Genomic DNA, 21,195 nt, shown 5'->3' on the forward strand with positions numbered 1-21,195 from the left:
CTGGCATTACAGTGGGCGGAGACGGATATTAAAGGAGATGAATGAGCAGAATATACAGCATTTCGATCACACACCAATAAAGGCTAAATGTAGGCTAAATTTAAACACACACACACATCTATATGGAATTAAATGCTAAGGAAAAAAATAAGGCTGGGGGTGGGTGGCCAGGGAGGAGCTCACTGAGAAGGTCATTGCTTGAGCAAAAACTTGAAGGAGGTGAGGAAGGAGCCATGTGGCTTCCTGAAGGAGAGCATTCCAGGCAGAGGGAACAGCCAGTGCAAAGGCCCTGAGGTGGGGCCAAGCCTGGGGAATCTGAAGAATGGAAGAAAGGCCAGGGTGGCTGGAGCAGAATGAGCAAGGGGGAGAGTGAGGGTGGGAATGAGGACAGGAAGATAAAAGTAAGGAAAGGGTTCCAGGCAGAGGAACACACAGAGGGTCACACAGAGCACAGCACAGGGATGGACAGATGGAATGCATAGGACAAATAGACAGGGCTCATGAACAGACATAGAGAATGGCAGAAGAGGGGCAGGAATAGACATGCAGGAGCATGGACAGATGGATGGGCATATAGAGGGGCAAAAAGGGTGTGTGAAGGGACAGAAGGACAGAGAGAAGAGGCACATGGATGAACAGGTGGCGCACAAAGATGGACAGATGGGGCATACAGATGGACAGACTGGCATAGAGACAGACAGATGGACAGATGAGGTCCAAGGATGGACAAGCAGGTGTGCAGACAAACAGTTGGGTGTATAGAGGGACAAAAGGAATTCATGGATGGACAGAAAGACAAACAAACAGGCCATAGGGAGGGACAGATGGAGTGCAGAAGCAGACAGAAAAACAGACAAAAGGAGCACATGGATGAACAGACAGGTGGGCACACTGACAGACAGGCAGGGAACAAGGATGGACAGACAGGGCACAGGAATGGGAAGACAGACAGACAAGTGACACATGGATGGGCAGACGGTACACCAAGAAACAGACGGGTCAAGTGAAGGGACAACCCAACAGACAGATTAAGGATTGACTGACAGACCAAGGCAAACGGATGGGCCGATAGAGAGGCAGGGCCCATGGATGGTCAGATGTGACACATGGACAGACAAGACACAGAGCGAGGACCGGCTCACTTGCAGGTGCGCTCCCGGCCGCCTGCGCGGCAGTCGAAGTTGTCATAGAGGCAGGCGGGCGAGCTGCAGGCGGGGTCGCAGCGGCTGTTGTTGAAGAGGAGCCAGCACTGCAACGCCGCACACTGCCGCCAGGGATCGCTCACGCTCAGCGAGCAGTCGCCGCCATCCCAGCCGCAGCCTGGGCTGTTGCACTCCCGGTCACAGCGCTTGTCGCCGCTTTTGGCCTCGCAGGCGGCTCTCGGGCAAGACGGCTCCTCGGGGGCCTCGGGCACCGCTGCAGGTATCTCACAGCGCGGCCCAGCCCAGCCTGACGCGCACGCGCAGCGGAAGAAGGGCGCCAGCGTCTCCGGGCGGCAGGAGCCCCCGTGGAGGCAGGGGGAGGTCACGCAGCTGGCATTGGCGGCTCCCAGTGTCGACCCCCGGGAACCCCGGCAGGCGGGACCCGACAGCCCCGGGGGACAGGCGCAGCGCGGTCCACGGACCGTCTGCTGGCACGGGACGCCCACGGGGCACTGCAACTCCCAGCAGGAACGTGCCACCCGCTCGCAGCGCGGGCCGGAGAACGGCTGTGGGTTGGGTGGGGGGAAAGGAGAGAAAAAAAAAGTGCGGGGGCAGGGGATGGAGGGAGAGAAGGAGAGGAGACAGGGAGGAAGGAGGGAAAGAGAAATGGAAGGGTGGAGAAGAGGATTGAGGGTTGAAGGGGGAGAGAGAGGGGAATATGGGGGATCAGGACTTGGGAAAGGTTGGACCTCCAGTCTCCCCAGGTCTGGCTCAACCTCTCCCTCTTGCACTGGAGCCCCACCTTGCAGGTAAGCCCAGCCTTCCCCAAGAGGCCACAACTCCAAATTCCAGAGGGACACACACACACAAACACACAACCTCCAGGTAATTTCAACATTTCCCAGAAACCCCTTCCATCTTACACCTCTTCCCTGCTAAAGCCACACCCTACCATGAGGGCATGATCCCACTCCTCTCCCAGAGACGTTGACGTGAGTGTCCACCCCACCTACCGGGACACAGTGGCAAGAGAAAGTCAGAGCTCCCCCAGCGCCGGGGTTGGGGTGGCACTGGCCTCCATGCTGGCATGGCTGCGACTCACAGGGAGACAAGACGGTCTGACAGTGGGGACCTGGGCAAGCAGAAGCACGTGCATCAGCCACAATGCGGAACACAGGCAGGATCGCAGGCCAGCCCCCTCTCCCATGCTTACCTGTGAAGCCGGCATGACAAAGGCAGTGGAAGCCCCCACCTGGGTCCTGCAAGCAGTCCCGGGTATGTGCCGCATGGCAGGCACCTGGACGACACTCATTGATGTCCGCCTCACAGCGCAGGCCGGTGTATCCCGGGGGGCAGGTGCAGCGGAAGCCACCCACCAGGTCCACACAGGTACCATTGTGCAGGCACCGGGGGCCCGGGTCCAGGGGTGGGCCTGGGCCACAGTCATCCTCATTAATCTCGCAGAGCACGCCTAGGGGAAGGGGGGATGGGGAGCAGTCAGGAGCGGTCAGAAACCCAGCCTCCCGTCCTGTCCCCCAACCCTGACACTGGCCTACCCAGCGTTCCTGGAGGACACGAGCAGAGATAGCGGGCCACAAGGTCAATGCAGACGCCCCCATGCTGGCAGGGCTGGGAGGCACACTCGTCCATGTCATCCTCACAGTTGTCACTAGTGTAGCCAGCTGGACACTGCGGTGGGGGTGAGGCAGGGACCCACTCAGCCCAGAGAGACACAGATACTCGCCATGAAGATACAGAGACTCCCAGTACAAAAGGACATGCCCAGTGTGCAGAAACACACACACACCCAGTACATGGAAACACACCCAGACATGGAAGGACACGCAGGCACAAGGGCTACAGATACACTCAGTGCAAAGGGACACACACAATACAAATGCACAAGACAGACCCACAGGAGAAACACCCAGATACCCAGATACACACAAGACACACACAACCAGAGATGCACATTCAGACACTGGTACATGCATTCATACCCAAAGAGACACCATGCACAGAGACACACATAGAGATGTCCAAGAAACAACCAAAGACAGAAGTACACCCAGACAGAGACACCCTAAGATCTACCCAGAATGACACCCACAAAGATATACCCAGAGTCACAAAAGCAAAAACGCAGACATGCCTAGAGAGAGACACCACACCAGGCTATAGACACACAGAAATGTGTAGCCAGACCCACCCAGGAGTGACTAGCTCCCCTGTCCCCTCCACTGGGCACTCCTTACCTCGCACACATAACCTCCCATGTAGCCTCGGCAGGTGCCCCCATGCTGGCAGGGCTGAGCCAAGCAGGGGTCCACCTCCTGCTCACAGTGACTGCCTGTGTGGCCCTCTGGGCACATGCAGTAGTGGGAGCTGTCCTTGTCCACGCACTGCCCACCAGCCTGACACAGCTGCTCCAGAGGCACCCCTGGACAGAGGAGAGCAGCGTCAGGCAGGCTCCCTCCTCCCGGCCCACATCACACACAGCACCACCCAACACCCCCAACTAGCTTCAGTCACCAAGGTCTCACCCACACTCTGTCAGGTTGTCACACATCCCCTGAAACTGACATGCACACACCTTCGAAGCTCACGCCAGCTCAGTCACACACAGCGTTGCAGACATCCTGGTTGTCTCATGGTGATACACATACGCACCGTCCTTGTCCTGGCCAGCTGTCACAGAGTCACATATCCCCACCATGTCTACGTGCTCTGTCGCACTCTCATTCGGCTCACACTAGCAGGAAGTATGTGCATACACACCCTCCCAAGCCCCCCAAACCCAGTCACGTGCACCCCCTCACCGATTTGGGCTGCAGCCTCTCTGCAGGGTAGACTCTGGATGTCGCAGAGGCGGCCGCTCCATCCCGAGGGGCAAAGGCAGTAGAAAGAGGCCCCGGTCCGGGCACAGTGGCCCCCATTCTGACAAGGTGTGCGGCTGCACCAGTCTACCAGCGTCTGGAAAGGAAGGCCGCGGTGTCTGCTCTTGGGGACCCTTGAAAACGGACCCAGCTTCTCCTCCAGAGTCCTGGGCAGGCTCCAGAATACCTCGCCAGATTCCTCCCCCAGGATCCAGGCAGGCTTCCCAATCAGAGTACCCAGCAGGCCCCTCCCTCAGACTATCCTTCTAGACTCTCCCCCAAGACTCCAGTGACCCCGCCCACCTGGCACTGCGTGCCGGTGAAGCCTTCAGGGCAGGCACAGCGGAAGCCGGGGTGAGCGGCAGTGCAGACGCCCCCGTGCAAGCAGGGTCGCGAGAGGCAAGGGTCGGCCTCGTGTTGGCAGTGTGTGCCAGTGTAGCCCAGGCGGCACAGGCAGCTGAACGAGTTCACACCATCCACGCAGGTCCCACCATTGAAGCAGGAGCTGCAGGGAAAGGAGGGGCGCGTCAGGCCCCGCCCCCTCAAAGGCCCCACCCTCCCCCATGGGCCCCTTCTAGCTTTGAGTGGGTGAAACCCCTACCCCAAGGAGAAGCTGCAGTCCCAGCAGAGGCCCCTCCCCGTCCTGTCCCTTAGCCCCGATATACCAGGTACTTCTGGGCTACGTGGAAGCCACGTGGAGACCCCACCCTGGTCTGGCCTGGCTCCCTCAGGGACCAGGGTACCTAAGGTGACCTCCCAACAGAGGGCCTGCCCCTTCCCGGACACGAACCCCTCAGGCATCAGAGTCCTGAGGTGGGTGCCAAGCCGAGGACTCCCCTTGTCCCCACTCCTCAGGTCCCACTCCCCATCTGATGCCAGGGCCCCTGACTCCCAGGACAGGCCCCACCCACCTGGGGCTGCAGTCAGGTAGGTCCTGCTCGCAGAGGAAGCCTCCATAACCCAGCGGGCAGGTGCAGGTGAAGGAGGCCACGTGGTCTGTGCAGGTGCCTGGGCCGCAGGGGCTGCTCAGACACTCATCCACATCTCGGGCGCAGCGGGGGCCAGCAAAGCCAGGTAGGCAGGAGCAGGAAAAGGAGCCCACTCCATCCTGACATGAGCCACCATTCAGGCAGGGGTCTATGATCAGAAAGGAGGAGGTCTGGTCACACAGCTCGCCCCCTGTCAGTCCAGCCTGACCTGGCCATGTCTTGTGCAGAGGGGAATTAGGAGAAGACCAGGCTTAATCGGGTGGGGCACATTTGGCCAGGGGGATCAAACTCCGTCCCCTCTGTGGCCTCACCCCCTCCCTTATCTGGAAACCTCGCCTATGTGGCAGGGGGGAGGGGTTGGAGAAGCCAAAAAAAGGTCCCTTTGAGCTGCCAAGTACTAGTTGTGTCTGCTTAAGTCCCGGGCTCAGCACAGGAGGTGTCCTCCAGGCCTGGGCTAGCCAGTAAAGTGGCCACTGACCACATGTGGCTCTTGAGCCCTTGACATGTGGCTGGTCCAATTTGAGACGTACTGTAAGCATAAAACAGACACCAGATTTCAGATTGTGAAGACTCAGTATGAAAAACAAAAGAATGTAAAATATCTCAATAATTTTAAATTGATTATACTGAAGTGATAATATTTTTATGTTATTAGGTTAAATAAACCTGTTTTTGTTTGTTTTGTTTACTTTTTAATGTGGCTATTAGAAAAAATTTAATTCATATGTGGCTTGCGTTATTTATCCATTGAACAGTGCTCCTGGAGACTCACTAGGGGCCTGTTATCTCATACTTCACACACAATCCTAACTTGCTCGCTGCCAGAGGCAATCTATATAGGCTTCAGAGTCCTCTCCCAGCTCATCCCTCTACTTGCTGCATGACCTTGGGCAAGTCACTTAACCTCTTTGGGGCCTCAGTTTTCATGAGCAAAATGGGGAAAGTAAGATAACTGTGGAGATGAAATGAAAACACAGTGCTAGGCACATGCAGGGGCTTGATGAACCTGTTCCCTAGGTCAGCACCCCCCACCAAGAGCTTCCCTGAACTCACTGGGGTCACAGTCATCGATGTCCTGATCACAGGAAGAGCCACTATAGCCCTCGTGGCAGGTACAGCTGAAACTCCCTGCCAGGTTGGCGCAGGTACCATGGGGACCACAGGGTGAGGGGCCAGCACATTCATCCACGTCCTGCTGACATCGTGAGCCTGTGGGTGGGGAGTAAAATAACACAGCGGGTTAGAAGGTGCAGGGTAGGGTCTGAGGGTACCTGGCTCTCAGGAAGAACCTGAAGCCTGAGCTGGACAAAGGCAAGAACAGTTTGCCTCTGGGCATTTTGCACACACTGTTCCAGAACTGCCTTCTCCTTGTTTCAGAGGGTGGTGAATGCATTCTGTGACTGAGGTCTGCTCCTCCAGGCTGTCCCCAAAACTCTCAGCCTGATTCCTAGCTTCCCCAACCCCGTAGCCCTTCCTCTTCTTCTGAACTGACCACATCGGCTGCAAGTGTCTGTGTCTAGCTCTGTTTCTTCTCAGAAGGAAGCTCCCCTAAAAGGCAGGACCAGAAGTGACTCCCTCTCTGGGTCCCCAGCATCACCCCGTATGGGGCAGGTTGCAAAGGAGATGAGGGAGAGGAAGAGGAAGAAGCAGCTGATATACCTTGCCAACCAGGGGGGCAGGAGCAGACAGCCAGCTGGCCAGGGGCAGACTCACAGTAGCCCCCATGTTCACAGGGATTTGGGGTGCAGGGGGACAGCAGCTCACACTGACGGCCTGTAGTGGGCAGGCAGAGTGAGACAGTCTTGAGAGATTCCATTTTCCCATCTCCCCCCAAGGTCCCCACCTTGATACCCACTTCCCAAGCTCCTGGGTAGGGATGGGAGAGGAAAAAAAGTTGGGGGGGGGGTATTAATGCAGAGAAGGAAGGAAGAATGGAACAGAAGGGAAATGAGAAGGAAAAAGGCAGCCCTGGGGAGGGAAAGTGGGGACACGCACCCTGGACACCAGGGGGACAGGTACAGCGGAAGCCCGTTCCATCACTGGTGCAGGTGCCGCCTGCCCAGCAGGGATGGGATTCACAGGCATCTCGAGCGAGGCTCTGACTGCACTGAGGGCCACTCCAGCCAAGCTCACACACGCAGCGGAACCTGAAGGGCGAGGCAGTCAGGGCTGGCAGGAGGGCAGGGAAGCAGTGGGGATCAAGGGTTGGGGAGAGGCCTCACCCTCCAGGCGCGTCGTGGCAGACGCCATGACTGCAGGGTTCTTGGGCGCAGGGATGGCTTGGGGGAAGACAGAGCGGGGGCAGGGAGCCAGGTGGGCAGAGGCATTGGAAGCCATTTTCACCATCCACGCAGGAGCCCCCCTCACCGCATGGGCTGGACGCACACTCGTTGATCTCCACGTTGCAGAGAGGCCCTGGGGAGCAGGCAGACAACCTCGTCCCAGAACGAGGATAGCCGAGCCTACCGGGGAGGGACAACCTTGCCCCATTTAGCAGAGCCACACCCTTGGACAAGGACAATCTCATTTGCTTCACAACACAACATCTCTTGTGCAAATTAGGATACCCACCTCCTCAACCCAGAGATACCTTGCTCCAAATCATCCTTGCCTTGTCCCCAAACTTATATGAAATCACTTTCATTTCCACCAAGGGTTACCCTGGCCCCACTCAGAAACACCTCAGTCCCTGAGTCTGAACACCTTCCTGTATGTTCCAGGATAATCTTGAGCTAATATGGGGACAACACGCCAATGAGAGAAAGCACTGTCTCAGGGCAAAGCGTGGACAACCTCGTTGGACCAGAGTGTGCAAAGAGAGGGGCAAAACCTGGCCAAGAAAGATGGGTGATTTCACCCTCACCCTATAAAGACCTCCATTCCGCGTCAGCCGCTTGCCCACCTGTGAAGCCAGGCTGGCAGACACAGTCATAGCGGTTGATGCTGTCCCGGCAGATTCCAAAGGTGCAGGGGTTGCTAGCACAGTCATCGATGTTCACCTCGCAGTTCACACCTGGGGAAGGGCAACATGGCAGGGATTGCCACCACTGTGCCCTACCAGGAGCACCATTCCCGAGCCCTCTGTGTCCTACCAGATGTACTGTTTCTGCCCCAGCCCAGCCCCCGGCCCCACCTGTGGTGCCGGGAGGGCAGCGGCAGAGGTATTTGTCCACCAGGTCTAGGCATTTGCCACCGTGGCGGCAGGGCTGGCTTCGGCACTCGTCCACCTGGCTTTCACAGCGCGTGCCGGTGTAGCCCGGGGCACAGGCGCACGAGAAACTGGCGATGCCATCCACACAGCGCCCATGGTGGCAAGGGTCTGGCGAGCAGTCATCCACGTTGTGCTCACACACCGTGCCCTCGAAGCCTGCGGGGACAGAGGGTCAGGCTCCGCCCACTGGCCAAGGTCCTGCCCACAGCCGTGGCTTCTGCCCAATTCTGGCTCAGCTCTACCTCAGGCCCGGCCCATCGAGCCAACAGGAGGCGGGCTCAGTTCAGGCCCTGCCCCTGAATGTAGCTCCATTCCATCCAGCTACAAGCTCCAAGCCTCGTCCCTGCCCAGGACCCTACCGCAGTTAAATCCCACCCCTAGCGTGACCCTGCTTCCAATCCTTACACTATCAGCCCTGATTTGCCTCGCCCTCTCCTGTAAATGGGGACACATGGGAGGTGCCTGGGGATGTAGGGGGTCGGACCCCACCCCTCCAGTTAAGTGCACACCTATCCTGCTAGACCCTTTGGCCTCCCCCCCAGCCTTACCTCTGCTTGTGTCCATCATTGGCTCCGCCTCCTGGCTCTTTCATTGGCCCTGCTGAGGTCCTGCCTTGCTGCAGCCCTGCCCCCAACTTTTCCCCAAGGTAATTATTGGCCCTTTCCCCCACTAGCCCCGCCTCCAGACTCTTGCCAACTCGTCACTGGCCCTCCCTCACCCTCTGCGCAGCGGCACTCATAGCCATCCGGCTGGTCCACGCACTTGGCTCCATTCCGGCAGGGTGTGCTGGCGCATTCATCCACGTCCAGCTGACACATAGCCCCGCTGAAGCCTGGAGTGGGGGGTGTGGGAGGAACAGAGGGCCAGACAGGGTCAGAGCAGTCACCCCTCACCAGAGCTGCCTTGTTTGGGTGGGGAGTCCATTTACTTAGTTTTAAATTAATTCCAATGTTTTTCATAAGGTGGTTTCTGTTATGATAGGTAACCACTAACATGGTCTTATAAGCTCCCATCCTGGAGCCTTTGCCCCTTCAGAGACTCGTCTTTTTCAGGTTCCCTGGCCCAGAGTCCTCACCCGAGGGGCAGGTGCAGCTGAAGCCATTGACTCTGTCCTTGCAGACTCCGCCGTTGACACACGGGCTGCTCTGACACTCGTCCATGTCCACCTCACAATAAGTGCCTGTGAAGCCTGGGGGTAGAGGGAAGGGGATTAGGGCAATGGGGGTTAGCTTCCGGTCTGAAGGGAGAGCAACGGGGGACGTACCCCCTTCCCACTTAACACACAGTTCCCCTGAGCCTTGGCCTTGCTGCCTCCCAACCCTAGATTCAGTTTTTAGACTCAGGCTGGACCTTCATTCAGCTGTGGCCCCAACTGGTTCAAGGCTTTTGAGACTCCGTATGGGCCTTGCCTTCAGACCAGCCCTTGCCCTCTCCAGTCCTCAGACTCTGTCTTGTCCCTAGGTCCCAGCCTCAGGGCCCACCACAGCCTTGTGCCCAGCCTCAATCCCATCCCCGGCATCAGTGCATTTCTGTCTGCAGGCTCCGCCTTGATCACTCCAGACCGTGGTCCTGCCCTCATGTCATTGCCACCCCATAGTGTCCAGACTCCACTCCCAGCCCATCTGAGGTTCCACCGACTCCACTTGACCATGCCTGCAACCTTGCACAAGATCCTGCTCTGGCTCCGCCTCCACCTCACCCCAGGCTTCAGCCTCACAGTCCCAGCTCCCTCCCCCCACCCCCTGCCCAGCCTGAGGCTTTTCTCACCCCGCCTCCCCACCTCAGGCCCCGCACCAGCCCCGCCCACCACACACCTGCCATGCAGATGCAGGTAAACTGGCCTATACGGTCAAGGCACGTGGCCTGGTTGCGGCAGGGGCCGGAGAGGCACTCGTTGACATCGGTCTCGCAACGCGGACCAGTGTAGCCACGGCCGCACTGGCACAGGAATGAGCCCTGTGTGTTCACGCACCGGCCCAGGTGCTCACAAGGGTTGGCACCTGCAGGAGGAGTCACAGAGGGTGTAGGTGTGGCCAGCTGACCACTGCCTCTCCCCTCCTTCCCTACTCTCAGACAGCGCCCCCTCACCAATGGAACACTCATCCACATCCTGGTCACACGCCCCGCCTGTGAAGCCAGGTGGACAGGTGCAGATGGCCCTGCCGTTCACCGGGTTCGTGTCGCAGATAGCATCCTCGTGACAGGGGTTGCTGACGCAGGCGTCATCCAGATGACACAGAAGTCCTGGGAAGGAGTAGGTAGAGGTCAAGGGCAGATATGCCCCCCAGCTCTGCCCAAAGCTCCCACACCCCCAAATATGGTTTTGTGTTTTGTTTTTACTAACCAGCATTGTATTTAGTAGCTATTTCTCCCCAATCATTTATTGTGAAAAGTTCAAACATACAAAAAGTTTATTCATATACCCACCACCTAGATTCAACTATTGTAAGCTTTATCTATCTTTTGTTCTGAACCATTTGAAGTTGGAAGCAACCACATATTGTTTGTTTGTTTGTTTGTTTGTTTGCGGTATGCAGGCCTCTCACTGTTGTGGCCTCTCCCGTTGCGGAGCACAGGCTCCAGACGCACAGGCTCAGCGGCCATGGCTCACGGGCCCAGCCGCTCCGCGGCATGTGGGATCTTCCCGGACCGGGGCACGAACCCGCGTCCCCTGCATCGGCAGGCGGACTCTCAACCACTGCGCCACCAGGGAAGCCCCACATATTGTTTTTAAATCTACTGATTCTTTTTCTGATTATAAAAGGGTCCTACCATCAAGTCTTTGCTTCTGCAGTACCCTCTGTCTGACATACCCTTCCCTCCATTTCCAAGTCCCCCTCCCAAACACCTCCTCTGACCTTTGCCACTTCCCTTTGGACTTTTTCCCCTCTCTTTCTCAGTCACAGTTTAGCTCTAAATTCCCATGGTTTTTGCCCTGGACTGTTTGCCAGCCTCCTCCCAGGCCTCTCCCAGGCTTATCCTTCACCCCAAATCTAGCTTCCAGCATAATCATTCTAATACTCAAGTCAGACTCCATCCTTGCCTCTACTCAAGAACCATCAATGGCTCCCTGCTGCCTACAGGGAAAACAGCCACTCACCAGTTTTGCCCATGGGGCAGGCACAGTAGAAGGAGGCCACACGGTCATGGCAGGTGGCCCCATGGAAGCACACGGCCGTGGCACAGTCATCAATATTCTGACTGCAGCTCTCGCCTGTCCAGCCATTGACACACACACAGCTGTGGCCACCCAGCGTGTTGAAGCAAGTACCCCCATTGTGGCAAGCGTTGGGCTGGAGCTGACACTCGTCCACGTCCTCCGTACAGAATTGGCCTGTGGCACACAGATGCACCAGTCTAGTCACCTGGTGCATGCCGACCCAAGGTCTTCCCTCTAGTCCCACTGCTCACCTGTCCACTCAGGAGGGCACTGGCAGTTGTAGGTGTTGACACCGTCCACACACGTCCCCCCATTTAGACATCGGTGCCCTGGACAGTCGTCCACATTCACTTCACAGTTCTGGCCCTCGAACCCTAGCATGGGAGGAGGGAGCAAGGATGGTCATTGCCAGGCTGGCCTGCTGTCCCCCCACCTCTGCTGCCTCCCTTAGGTACAGCTCCCTCACCAGGAAGGCAGGCACAGTCATAGGTGAGGTCGCCACTCTGTCTACAGGTGCCCCCGTTACGGCACGGCGAGGGGGCACAGGCCACCAAGGGGCTCTCACACAGTGGCCCTGTGTAGCCAGCTGGGCACTGGCAGCGGAAGGAGCCAGGTGTGTTGAGACAGGTGCCACCATGGCGGCAGGGTCCGCCCATCCGGCACTCATCCACGTCGCTTCGGCAGCTGCGGCCCTGGTAGCCAGGTGGGCAGGAGCAGACGTAGCGGCCATCGGACCCCACGGAGCAGCGGGCACCATGGGCACAGGGGCTGCTGAGGCAGGGGTCTGGCAGGGAGCAGTCTGGGCCTGGACGGAACCAGAAAGGGTGAGCCTGGGGCTGACCACACCCTTGCCTGCCCCGGGCTCCCTTCCAGACCCTCCCTTACCTCGGAAGCCACGGGGGCAGCGGCAGGAGAACCGGGCGGTGCCTGCCACCACCGAGCTCTGGCAGACACCATGGCCAGCACAGGGGCCGGAATGGCAGGGGTCTTCCAGCTGACACCGTTCACCCACCCAGCCTGGTGGGCACCTGTGGGCAGAAATGACCTGGTGGGGAAAGTGAGGACAGGACGGCCCCAAACACAGAGATATGCACAAGAAAGACAAGAAACACACAAGCAAACACACACGCATACTCATTCATCCATGCAACAAATATTCCCTGAGCACCTACTAAGTTCTTAGCAAGAGGAATACAGCAGCAAACACAATTAAAGTGGTCCCTACCTTCCTGATGTTCACAGCCAGGTCCGGCAAAGAGAAGATATACAAATAATGAATTAATAAACAACATGCCGGGGTGGGGCGGTGGTGAGGGCCATGAGGCCCATGAAAGATGTAGTGGGTTGAGTGGTGGCCCCAGAAAAGTTATGTCCATGTCCCAGTACCTGTGACTGTGACCTTATTTGGAAAAAGAGATGTAATTAGTGATGTAATTATATGATGGACGTCAAGATGAGGTCACCCTGGGTGATCCAGGTGGGCCCAAAATTGAGTGACAACTGTCCTTACTTACAAGTGAAAGGCAAAGGGAGATTTGAGAGAAAGAGAAGGCCGTGTGAAGAGACTGGAGGAACACCTGGAGGTTCTAGAAGCTGGAAGAGGGAAGGAAGGACTCTCCGCTAAAGCCGTTGGAGAGGCTGTGACTGCCAATACCTTGATTTCAGACTTCTGGCCTCCAGAACTGCAAGAATAAATTTCTGTCGGTTTCAACCAGTTTGTGGTAACTTGTTACAGTAGCCACAGGAAACTAAGACACAGGATAAGGAGGATAGTGATGGGGGTGGGGAAAAGGCAAATACATTTTCACAGTGAGGGAGGGAGTCATGGGGCTGTGTGGGGAAGAGTAGAGGAAACGGGAAATGCAAAGTCTCAGATTCCCAGGCACACACAGACAGACCCCAAAATATACACAGATACACAGAAGGACACACCAACACGATGTGTTGCCCTGGCAAATACTCAGATACCAACCCATAGCCTCATTCACGAATATGGACTCTCACATGCATAGGCAGGAGAACCCCCACCAATCCTCAACTCCTTTCCTGGGGGCACATAACTACCCTTCCTTCCGTTGCGAGGAGGAGGTGGCCACCAACGCGGGCGCCCTCTTGTTGGAGGAAAGTCCTTCAGCCTGCAGCCCCCTCCAAACCCACCAAGGCAACCTTGAATGTGCGGGTAAATATGGGGGTTGGTCTTAAGACCAGAAACTTCCAGACGGTGGGGTCAGAGGGAGGGGCTTGGAGAGACAAGAGGGTCCAGGCCCGTCCCCCGACGCTACCCACCCCTCGCGCCGGTTCCTCCTCTGGCTTGTGCAGGTCGCTCGGGGCTAAACTTAAGTAGCTGACTCAGCCTTTAGCGTCACCCACAAGATCCCCTCACCCCAGCCCCCACTGAAACAAGTCGGGGCACGGCCTGGTGCAGATGGTGTAAGAAGGGGAGAACCCAGCTCCCAAGCGCCCTCTCCCAAGGCCCTCAGGCCAAGGACGGCAGCCAAGACTGCTCGCCGGGAGAGGAAGTGCTGCTCTGGGCGCCGAGAACTGCGCACCGCCCCCCGCCCACGTCAGGCAGGGCGTGGCCGCGCGGCCCCCTCCCGGCGCCCCGGGCGGGTTCCCACGCTCTGCGCCCAGCGCCCCTGCCGACCGGTCTGGCTGGTTCCAGCTTCGCCCGCGCCCCACCCAACCGCCTGTGCTATGCGGGAGACGGGCGGGGGCAGGGGTGTGTGTGTGGCGGGGGGAGCACGGACTTGGCGGGGTGGACTGGCTGGGGAGGCGAGCACTAAGAGATAGAGACAAGGGTTTGAGAGCCTACTTTGAAGGGGAGAGTTGGGGGATCCATGGAGGGGTGACAGATCGGGGCGACCCCGAAAGGACACGAGAATTTGGAACCTTGAAGGAGACTGGGGGTGGGGGGCGTGGGGAGTGCTTCCCACGGCCCAGGTCTGGGAACTGAGCTCTCTCCACTCCGGGCGATCCGGGCTCCGGGCCGCCGCGTGGGCCGGTGATTCACCTGTCGAGGGGCGGGGCAGCCGCGGGCGCATTCACCTGTCGGCAGCATTCCAGGCGCGGAGCTCCAAACGCAGGCGCCCGGCCACGCGGCTCCGCCTCCCAGATGAGTAGCTCTGGGTAAGGTCCCACTTTACCCCCGACTCCCACCGTCCCAACCCGAGGAACCCGCTCAACCAGGCTAAGACCCCCACCCAGGTGAGCCACAGTGGTGCTCCAAAGTGCGTGTGTAACTTCAAAGGGGCTCTAACGTCAACCCAGACCACCCAGCTTGGACCTGGCACACATGTTGCTGAATAAATGGATACATTAATGAATCGATCAACAGCTAGTGGGTGAGCTGCTTTTACTAATGATAATATTATAGAAAGGAACCAAGCATTTCCCCATAACCTTGAGAGGTTCCACCTTATGGCACCTATTTCCTGTGTCCCTACCATTATTAATAATGATAATCCCATTTATTAAGCATTTACTGAATGCCCAACACTATGCTGATTGCACCATAGGAAGGGTCTCAATCTTTACAGTCAGCCCCATAAAGGAGGGAACTATTATTGCCCCATTTTCCAGATGCAAAAACTAAGGCACAGAGAGCTCAAAGCACTTGCTTTGAGGCCAGAATTCAAACTGAGTTCCGTCTGCCTCTGCTCAGCAATATCCCAGGCCCGGCCCTGCCCTGCTCCCGCAATCCTCTGTCTTTCCTTGCATTATCCAACATTGCATTTTGGGGGCCCCTTCTGGTCACAAGCCAAGGAGAAGCACCCTGTGTCACAGATCAGTGAGGTTGAGGGAGGGGAAGTGACTCACTCAAGGTCACACAGCAAGAAAGTGGCAGATCAGGGCTCTTGTGTCCCCACCACTAAATCTTGAGATGTGGGAATGTGCAGATGCTGTACCCACTACTACCAAGCCACTATCACTAGTGCCTGAAAATTTGTTGATTGAGTAACTACCTGTCCATCAGGGGATTCACACAAGACCTCAGGCAGCAGAGAATTCTGTGAAGTTGGCGTTGATGGGCCCATTTTTTTTTTTTTCTAGATGGGCCCATTTTTAAGACTGGGACACTGGGGCTTAAAGAGTTTTAAAGTCTCAGGCCATCGGCAACATGATATGGGATTTGAACCCAGGCCAGGCAGACTCCAGAGCCTCTGCTCCTAACTCTGCTGCATTCAGTGGGGAAACAAGGGGTTGCCCAAGCCACACACATGTAGGAAGTGGTAGAAGCCTCTGTGATGAACACAGAGGCAGGGGGAGAAGACAGACCGCCTCCCCGGACAGGGCCCACTCATGGCTCAGAGCCAGGCACTCACAGGCAGGCAGCCTCCCGGGAGGGCAGCTGGGTGCAGCGACCTCCATTCACACACGGGCTTCCATCCAGGCAAGAGGGCGCTGGGTAGGGGTGAAGGAAGGTGGGGGTGTCAGGAAGGCACCCAGGAACCCCAGCCCAGAGTGAGACTCCCTCCTTTCCTCCCCCAGGCAACAGCTGCGCCAGGCTGGGGGCGTCTCTGCGAGTGCTGGGAGCCCCCCATCCACAGTTCCCACGGCCCCCCACCCTGGCCCCAGCTGTTAGGGCTGCAGCTGTCCCTGCCAGCTCGGGCCCTGGGAACCACAAGGCAGGGGTGGGCAGGAGGAGGGGCCGACTTATGCCAGATGTGGGCGCTCAGAAGCTGCCAGAATGCGGAGGGGGGGGTGCTAAGGCAGGAAGTGAGGGTGCTGCTGAGTGTTGAAGGGAGGTCTGGGACTGTGTGCCCAGATCCTGGGGTTGTGGAGGGGGCAGTGGCGGGGATTCCTAGGGGCATATGGGTCTTCCTTCCGCTGATGTTGGGCATCTACTCCAGCTGGGCAGGCCTGTGTGCTAGGTCTGGGGAGAGATGCCAAGGCATGTACTCCATGTGCCTCCAGCATTGGGTGTTGCAGGGATAGGGTTTGTATTGAAGGGAGGGGCAGCCAGCACAAGATGTGGGCTGCCCTGTCCAGCGTCGCCATCCCTGAGGGCTGTGTCCCTCTGGGGTGTGGCACAGTCGAACTGTCCTGTCAGATGGGTCAGGGGCGTGGCGGGGTGTGAGCTAGTGGAGAATTGTGTGTGCCAGCAGGTGTGGGGCTGCTGTGTGCATGTGTGCCTGTGTATGCATGTATGAGAGAGAGAGAGAGAAAGGGAGAGGAAGAGGAAAATTAGAAAAACAGAGACAGACATAAAAGAGGAAACTAGAAGCAGGCAGGCAGAGAGAAGGAGATAGAGATGGACAGAGACAGATTAAAAAGGGAGAGATAGAACAAATTAAGCTGGACATGGGAATGCACCAAACAGGGCTTCTGTCCCCTTCCTCAAGGGACAAGCAGACAGGACACTATTACCCAGACAGGAGCCCGTGGGTGTTTGCGAACTCACACTGGGGGCCACATGACACAAGCCGTGGGCCCTGCTGAGCTGTGGGCCCTGTGAGCCACATGTGTGTTTGCGTGACCTGCATGGATGTAGAGGATTATAGACTGAAACTTTTTGTGTGTCCATGTATGTGAACTATGTATCTGGGTATATAGCTGTGTGTCTGTGTGTGACCTCTGTGTGCCTGGGTGTGTCTGTGTATGGGTTGGATGTGCCCGTCTGTCTGCATGTGTGAGCTGGGTGTAGGCATGTCCTTCCATCTATGTGCATCTGAGTGTGTGCAGGCAGTGTGTGTGAGGTCTTGGGCTGGTGGTGCAGGGTATGTGTGAACATATGTCACTGTATGTGCATGCGAGTGTGAACCCATGTGAGCTGTGTATGTCTGTGCCTTGTGTGAGCTGGGTGTATTCCTCTGCCGGTGTACTCTGTGCGTGTGTGCGCACGCGCACGTCCGCATCTCTGCATGTGCGACCCAAGACTGTGTGTCCTGTGAATGTGTGACAGGCCATGTGGGTGTGCGCTGGCCTCGCGGGGGCGGCTGCTCCTGCCTGGTCCTGCCCCATCGACCCCGGGGCTGAGCTGGGGAGGCCCATTTCCTCCCGCAGCCCCCACCCCTCCCAGTGCTGAGCCCCACCGTCAGGGTCCAGAGACCCAGGGCCAGGGCTACTCGGCCCGCATCCCTTCCCTGCCGGCCAGGCCTCCCTTTACGGGGTGCACCCCTGCAGCCCCGGCCCGGGCCCCGCCGCTGTCCCGCTTTGTCTGGCAAAGAAAGCGCGAGGCTGGCCGGGGGGAGGGGGTGTCTAGACGGCGCGGCCATTGTCCCGGGCGGGGGAGGGGAGAGTGGGGAGGGGGAGGGGCGGGGTCCCCCGGCAGGCTGGGTAGGGGCTCGGGCTGCGGGGAGGGGGCGCCGGAGCCGGAGAGGAGCACGTGGGCTCGCGCCCCCTGCCCTCCCCTCCCTTCCCAAGGCGGGGACGGGGTCCCGGGGCCGTCCGGTCCTGGCAGCCAGGGGCGGGAGCGGGGCCGCGGGCGGGGGAAGGGGCGCGGGCGCAGCTCTGGATCCAGCTCCAGCTCTGGGTCCGGGTCCGGGTCTTGCCGCGCTCCGGCCTGGGAAGTTTTCTCCGAGTTTAGAGCTCCGAGAACTTCGCGCCACCTCCCCGCCCCCCGCCCGGCCAGCCCTGCTCGGAGTAGGGTGGGGGGCTTTTGTGTGAGGGGTCCCCGACGTGGGGGTACTTGGGTTCCAATCGTGACCTTCCCAGGACTCCAGACGGGCGTAGGTTGTGAGAGAGCCCCAGATTCTTGGTTACCCACGCCCCCGCACCACCACCCCCCGCGCCAATCTTGATCCCCGCACCTCGAGCTCCCAGTCCTGGGCTCCTGTGTCCCTTCATTCCCAGCTCAGATCTCCCCTGGGCCCCAGTTCCTCGGGCTTCTGGGGTCCTACCTCGCCCCCACTCCCAATTCTGGGTCCCTGACCCCCGGGACTGCCACACAGTCCCCGGGCTCCTGAGCTCCCTGTCTCTGCTCTCTGGTCCTTGGTTCCCAGGCCCGCCAGCCCCAGTCTCGGGGAGGCCTGGCACTCCGTTCTTACCCTTCCCCCACCCACTCACCCCATCCCGCCCGCCAGGTCCCGGCCCCTCACCTGCAGCCCCCGGCCCCGCTAGCAGTAGCAATAAGGGCAGCGTCCGCACGGACGGCAGGGGTGGCGGCGGCGACATCAGGCGACGGCGGCGGCGGCCCCGGGGCCCCGGCCCCATGGCGGCCGGCCGCGACCCTTCCTCCTCCCTCCTCCCTCCTCCCTCCTTCCCTGGGCTCCTGGCGCGTCCGGGGCCAGCCTCCGCGCCGCCAACTTCGCTGAAGTGAGACTGCCGGACAGCCCCGCCCCCAGCCCTGGGCGGCTCGCTCCGCCCCGGGGCCAGCCCTGAGCTCCCCCGCCCCCGGCCTGGCCTCCCGGGGTCCCTGCCCACCCTCCACCCACACAGCCTGGGACCCGAAGACCCTCTTGGAAACTCAGGCCAGCTCTGCGGTGAGACGCGGGCCCAAACAGCGTGACAGACACACCCAGCCTCCTGAACATCACCCCTGCTCCCCAACACCCATCCAGAGCGGGAGACACACACAGAGCCAAGACGCAAACACAGATACTCCCCCACCCCCGACACCCCGAAACTGAAGCCAGGCACGTCCTGCAAGGCTCATGAACACACAGCCAGGATGCACAAATGCAGAGGCATGCACAGAGCTTCCTGGGGACTTAAAATCTGAAACACTCACAAACTCTAAACTCAGGCCCCGCCAGACCTTGAGCCTTAGGCGATTTTTGCAGCCTCGGACCTCAGACACAGGCTAGGAGTCACGTGTGCTACCAAACACCCACAACCCTTCTTACTCTCAGCCCTCCCTGAAAGCAACCCCTTCCTCCTCACTACCCTGTGTGAACCCCAAATGTCCAACCCACCCCCCAGCCCCACCCCATACCCTACACAACTTTGCCAGTCTTGCTCAATTTGATCAAACTGTCTTCTCCAAAATCAGTCATACTGCAAAGCCACTCTGCAGTGGGCTCTGTCCCTGTGGCAAGAATGGGGGCCCCAGAAAGGCCCCATGCCCAGCCCTAGAGAAGCTCTCAGTCTGGGGAAGAAAAAACCAGACACAGACACCCCCAGCACTGTGGGCTTAAGGGCTGGGCCAGAGGGAGGGACGAATCTGGGGAGGGCATGCAGAGGGGTCGGTGAGGGCTCTGCTGGGGGAGGGGGGGTTACTTATTCATTCATTCATTTATTCAACAAATAAATATAAAGCTCCAGCTCTATGTCCGGCTTTGTTCCAGAGGCTGGGGATACAGTTTCCTCCCCCAGGGAGGGCGTCACTGAGAAGGGTTCAGAGGGGCTCAGCCCAGAACTGGAAGAAAGACATCCCAGCAGAGACAGGTCTGCACCCAGAGGAGGGGGCAGAGTCAAGTCGGGAGGGAGGGGAGAGTGGGCAGCTCAGGGCTCGGGCTGGCCCTGAGGAGGAGGAGGAGGAGAAAGAGGCCAGGCTGACCTGTAAGTATTTGGCTCGGTGATGAGGCTGCAGGGAGGAATGGGTTGGGGGTGAGGTGCTGAAACCGAGGAGCCTGAGCGTCGCCCATGAGGCAGCTAAACACTGGGCCTAAGCATGGGGCACCAAGGTGGGAGACAGTCACAACTGACCGGGCCCAGTATGGGAGATGACCCCCAGCCCTGCTGAGGCTGGCAGATAGCCCAGCCACAGGGGACAGGAACTGAGGATGTCCTGCCACTCTCAACTTATGAGTGCAACCTCCATCTGGGAGGAGAGCTATCCACCCATCTTATGGGTCAGCCCCCATGGGGGTGGGTATCTGCCCATCTTATGGTGACTTGCTGAAGGCTTTCTAGAGGAAGAGCTAAGATTTGAACCCAAGTCTGAGTGACTCCAGGCCACGTGGAGTGAGAGGGGTGGGAATGGGGGTGGGGACTGGGCAGAGAAAAGGACAAGAGTTGCACAATAAGAAGGGCTTACTCACTGTGAGTGTGCTGAGTCAACAGGCCCATGGGGCAGGTGCCGCCTAAGTCCTTCCCATGCCCGTCACCCCAGGAGGAAATCCAAGCCCCCCAGCCCTGCTTTCAGAGCCTTCAGCCCCTCTCCAGCCCCTCCTGTCCCCTTCATCATCACACTGAGGCAAACTCCATCTTCACCCAGCAGGCTTTGCACTCTCATGGCCTTTGCTCAGGTTTCTGCCTGGGACACCCAGCTAGTTAGAAGGACCCTTTTGCATTGCTTCCTCCCCAAGCAGGAACTCACAGCAGATGTATTCTCTTTAAAAATGCATTTCATAGGAGTTCCCCTGTGTCCTAGTGGTTAGGATTCCAGCCTTTCTTTCTTCCTTTTTAAAAAATATTTATTTATTTGGCTGCGCCGGGTCTTCGTTGCAGCACGCAGGATCTTCGTTGCCGCATGCTAGATCTTCGCTGTGGCATGCAGACTCTTAGTTGTGGCATGTGGGATCTAGTTCCCAGACCAGGGATCGAACCTGGGCCCCCTGCATTGGGAGCCTGGAGTCTTAGCCACTGGACCACCAGGGAAGTCCCAAATTCCAGGCTTTCACTGCCGTGGCCCGGGTTCAATCCCTGGTCAGGGAACTGAGATCCTACATGCCACGCAGCGTGGCCAAAAATAAATAAATAAATAAAAATGCATTTCCTTCTAGTTATAGGGAATGCTCTACTACTTCCTGCACATGCCACTGTTTTCTCCATGCTGGTCCCTCTTTCTAGCATGCCTATCCGTCCTCCATTCCTGATGAACTCCTATTCTTCAAGATTCCAGTTCCAGGAAGCCCTCTCTGCTCCCCACCACCAGCTCTCCTAGTGCCCTCTTGCCCTACCGCTCGGCCTTGTCCACAGGGGGCTGGGGGTGCCT

General features: G+C 58.3%; 1 protein-coding gene across 6 annotated transcripts in view; it reads right to left on the minus strand.

The window, feature by feature from the left end:
• NOTCH3 (notch receptor 3) overlaps window positions 1-19,181 on the minus strand; it is a 33,974-nt gene extending 14,793 nt beyond the window's left edge. Inside the window, exons 1-24 of one of the 6 annotated variants that reach the window (XM_027084476.1) lie at window positions 18,416-19,180; window positions 15,701-15,779; window positions 12,264-12,406; window positions 11,845-12,183; window positions 11,630-11,752; window positions 11,319-11,552; window positions 10,307-10,462; window positions 10,033-10,218; window positions 9,294-9,407; window positions 8,937-9,050; window positions 8,141-8,374; window positions 7,910-8,020; window positions 7,230-7,422; window positions 7,003-7,154; window positions 6,667-6,780; window positions 6,061-6,216; window positions 4,930-5,155; window positions 4,322-4,523; window positions 3,962-4,115; window positions 3,398-3,582; window positions 2,699-2,831; window positions 2,356-2,613; window positions 2,156-2,274; window positions 1,143-1,708 (exon numbers count right to left, since the gene is read on the minus strand). In XM_027084476.1, the coding sequence (XP_026940277.1) occupies window positions 1,143-1,708; window positions 2,156-2,274; window positions 2,356-2,613; window positions 2,699-2,831; window positions 3,398-3,582; window positions 3,962-4,115; window positions 4,322-4,523; window positions 4,930-5,155; window positions 6,061-6,216; window positions 6,667-6,780; window positions 7,003-7,154; window positions 7,230-7,422; window positions 7,910-8,020; window positions 8,141-8,374; window positions 8,937-9,050; window positions 9,294-9,407; window positions 10,033-10,218; window positions 10,307-10,462; window positions 11,319-11,552; window positions 11,630-11,752; window positions 11,845-12,183; window positions 12,264-12,406; window positions 15,701-15,779; window positions 18,416-18,530 (4,406 nt within the window). In that variant the 5' untranslated portion in view covers window positions 18,531-19,180. Of the gene's footprint in view, window positions 1-1,142; window positions 1,709-2,155; window positions 2,275-2,355; window positions 2,614-2,698; window positions 2,832-3,397; window positions 3,583-3,961; window positions 4,116-4,321; window positions 4,524-4,929; window positions 5,156-6,060; window positions 6,217-6,666; window positions 6,781-7,002; window positions 7,155-7,229; window positions 7,470-7,909; window positions 8,021-8,140; window positions 8,375-8,936; window positions 9,051-9,293; window positions 9,408-10,032; window positions 10,219-10,306; window positions 10,463-11,318; window positions 11,553-11,629; window positions 11,753-11,844; window positions 12,184-12,263; window positions 12,407-15,700; window positions 15,780-18,415 lie in introns of all 6 variants that reach the window. The other 5 variants (XM_027084477.1, XM_027084478.1, XM_027084480.1 and 2 more) reach the window with 5 other exon arrangements.
• Between the last annotated feature and the right edge of the window lie 2,014 nt (window positions 19,182-21,195).

The sequence above is a fragment of the Aethalodelphis obliquidens genome, unplaced genomic scaffold, assembly GCF_003676395.1.
Source record: "Aethalodelphis obliquidens isolate GAN/ISIS:26980383/991018 unplaced genomic scaffold, ASM367639v1 scaffold53, whole genome shotgun sequence".
NCBI classification, from domain to species: domain Eukaryota; kingdom Metazoa; phylum Chordata; class Mammalia; order Artiodactyla; family Delphinidae; genus Aethalodelphis; species Aethalodelphis obliquidens.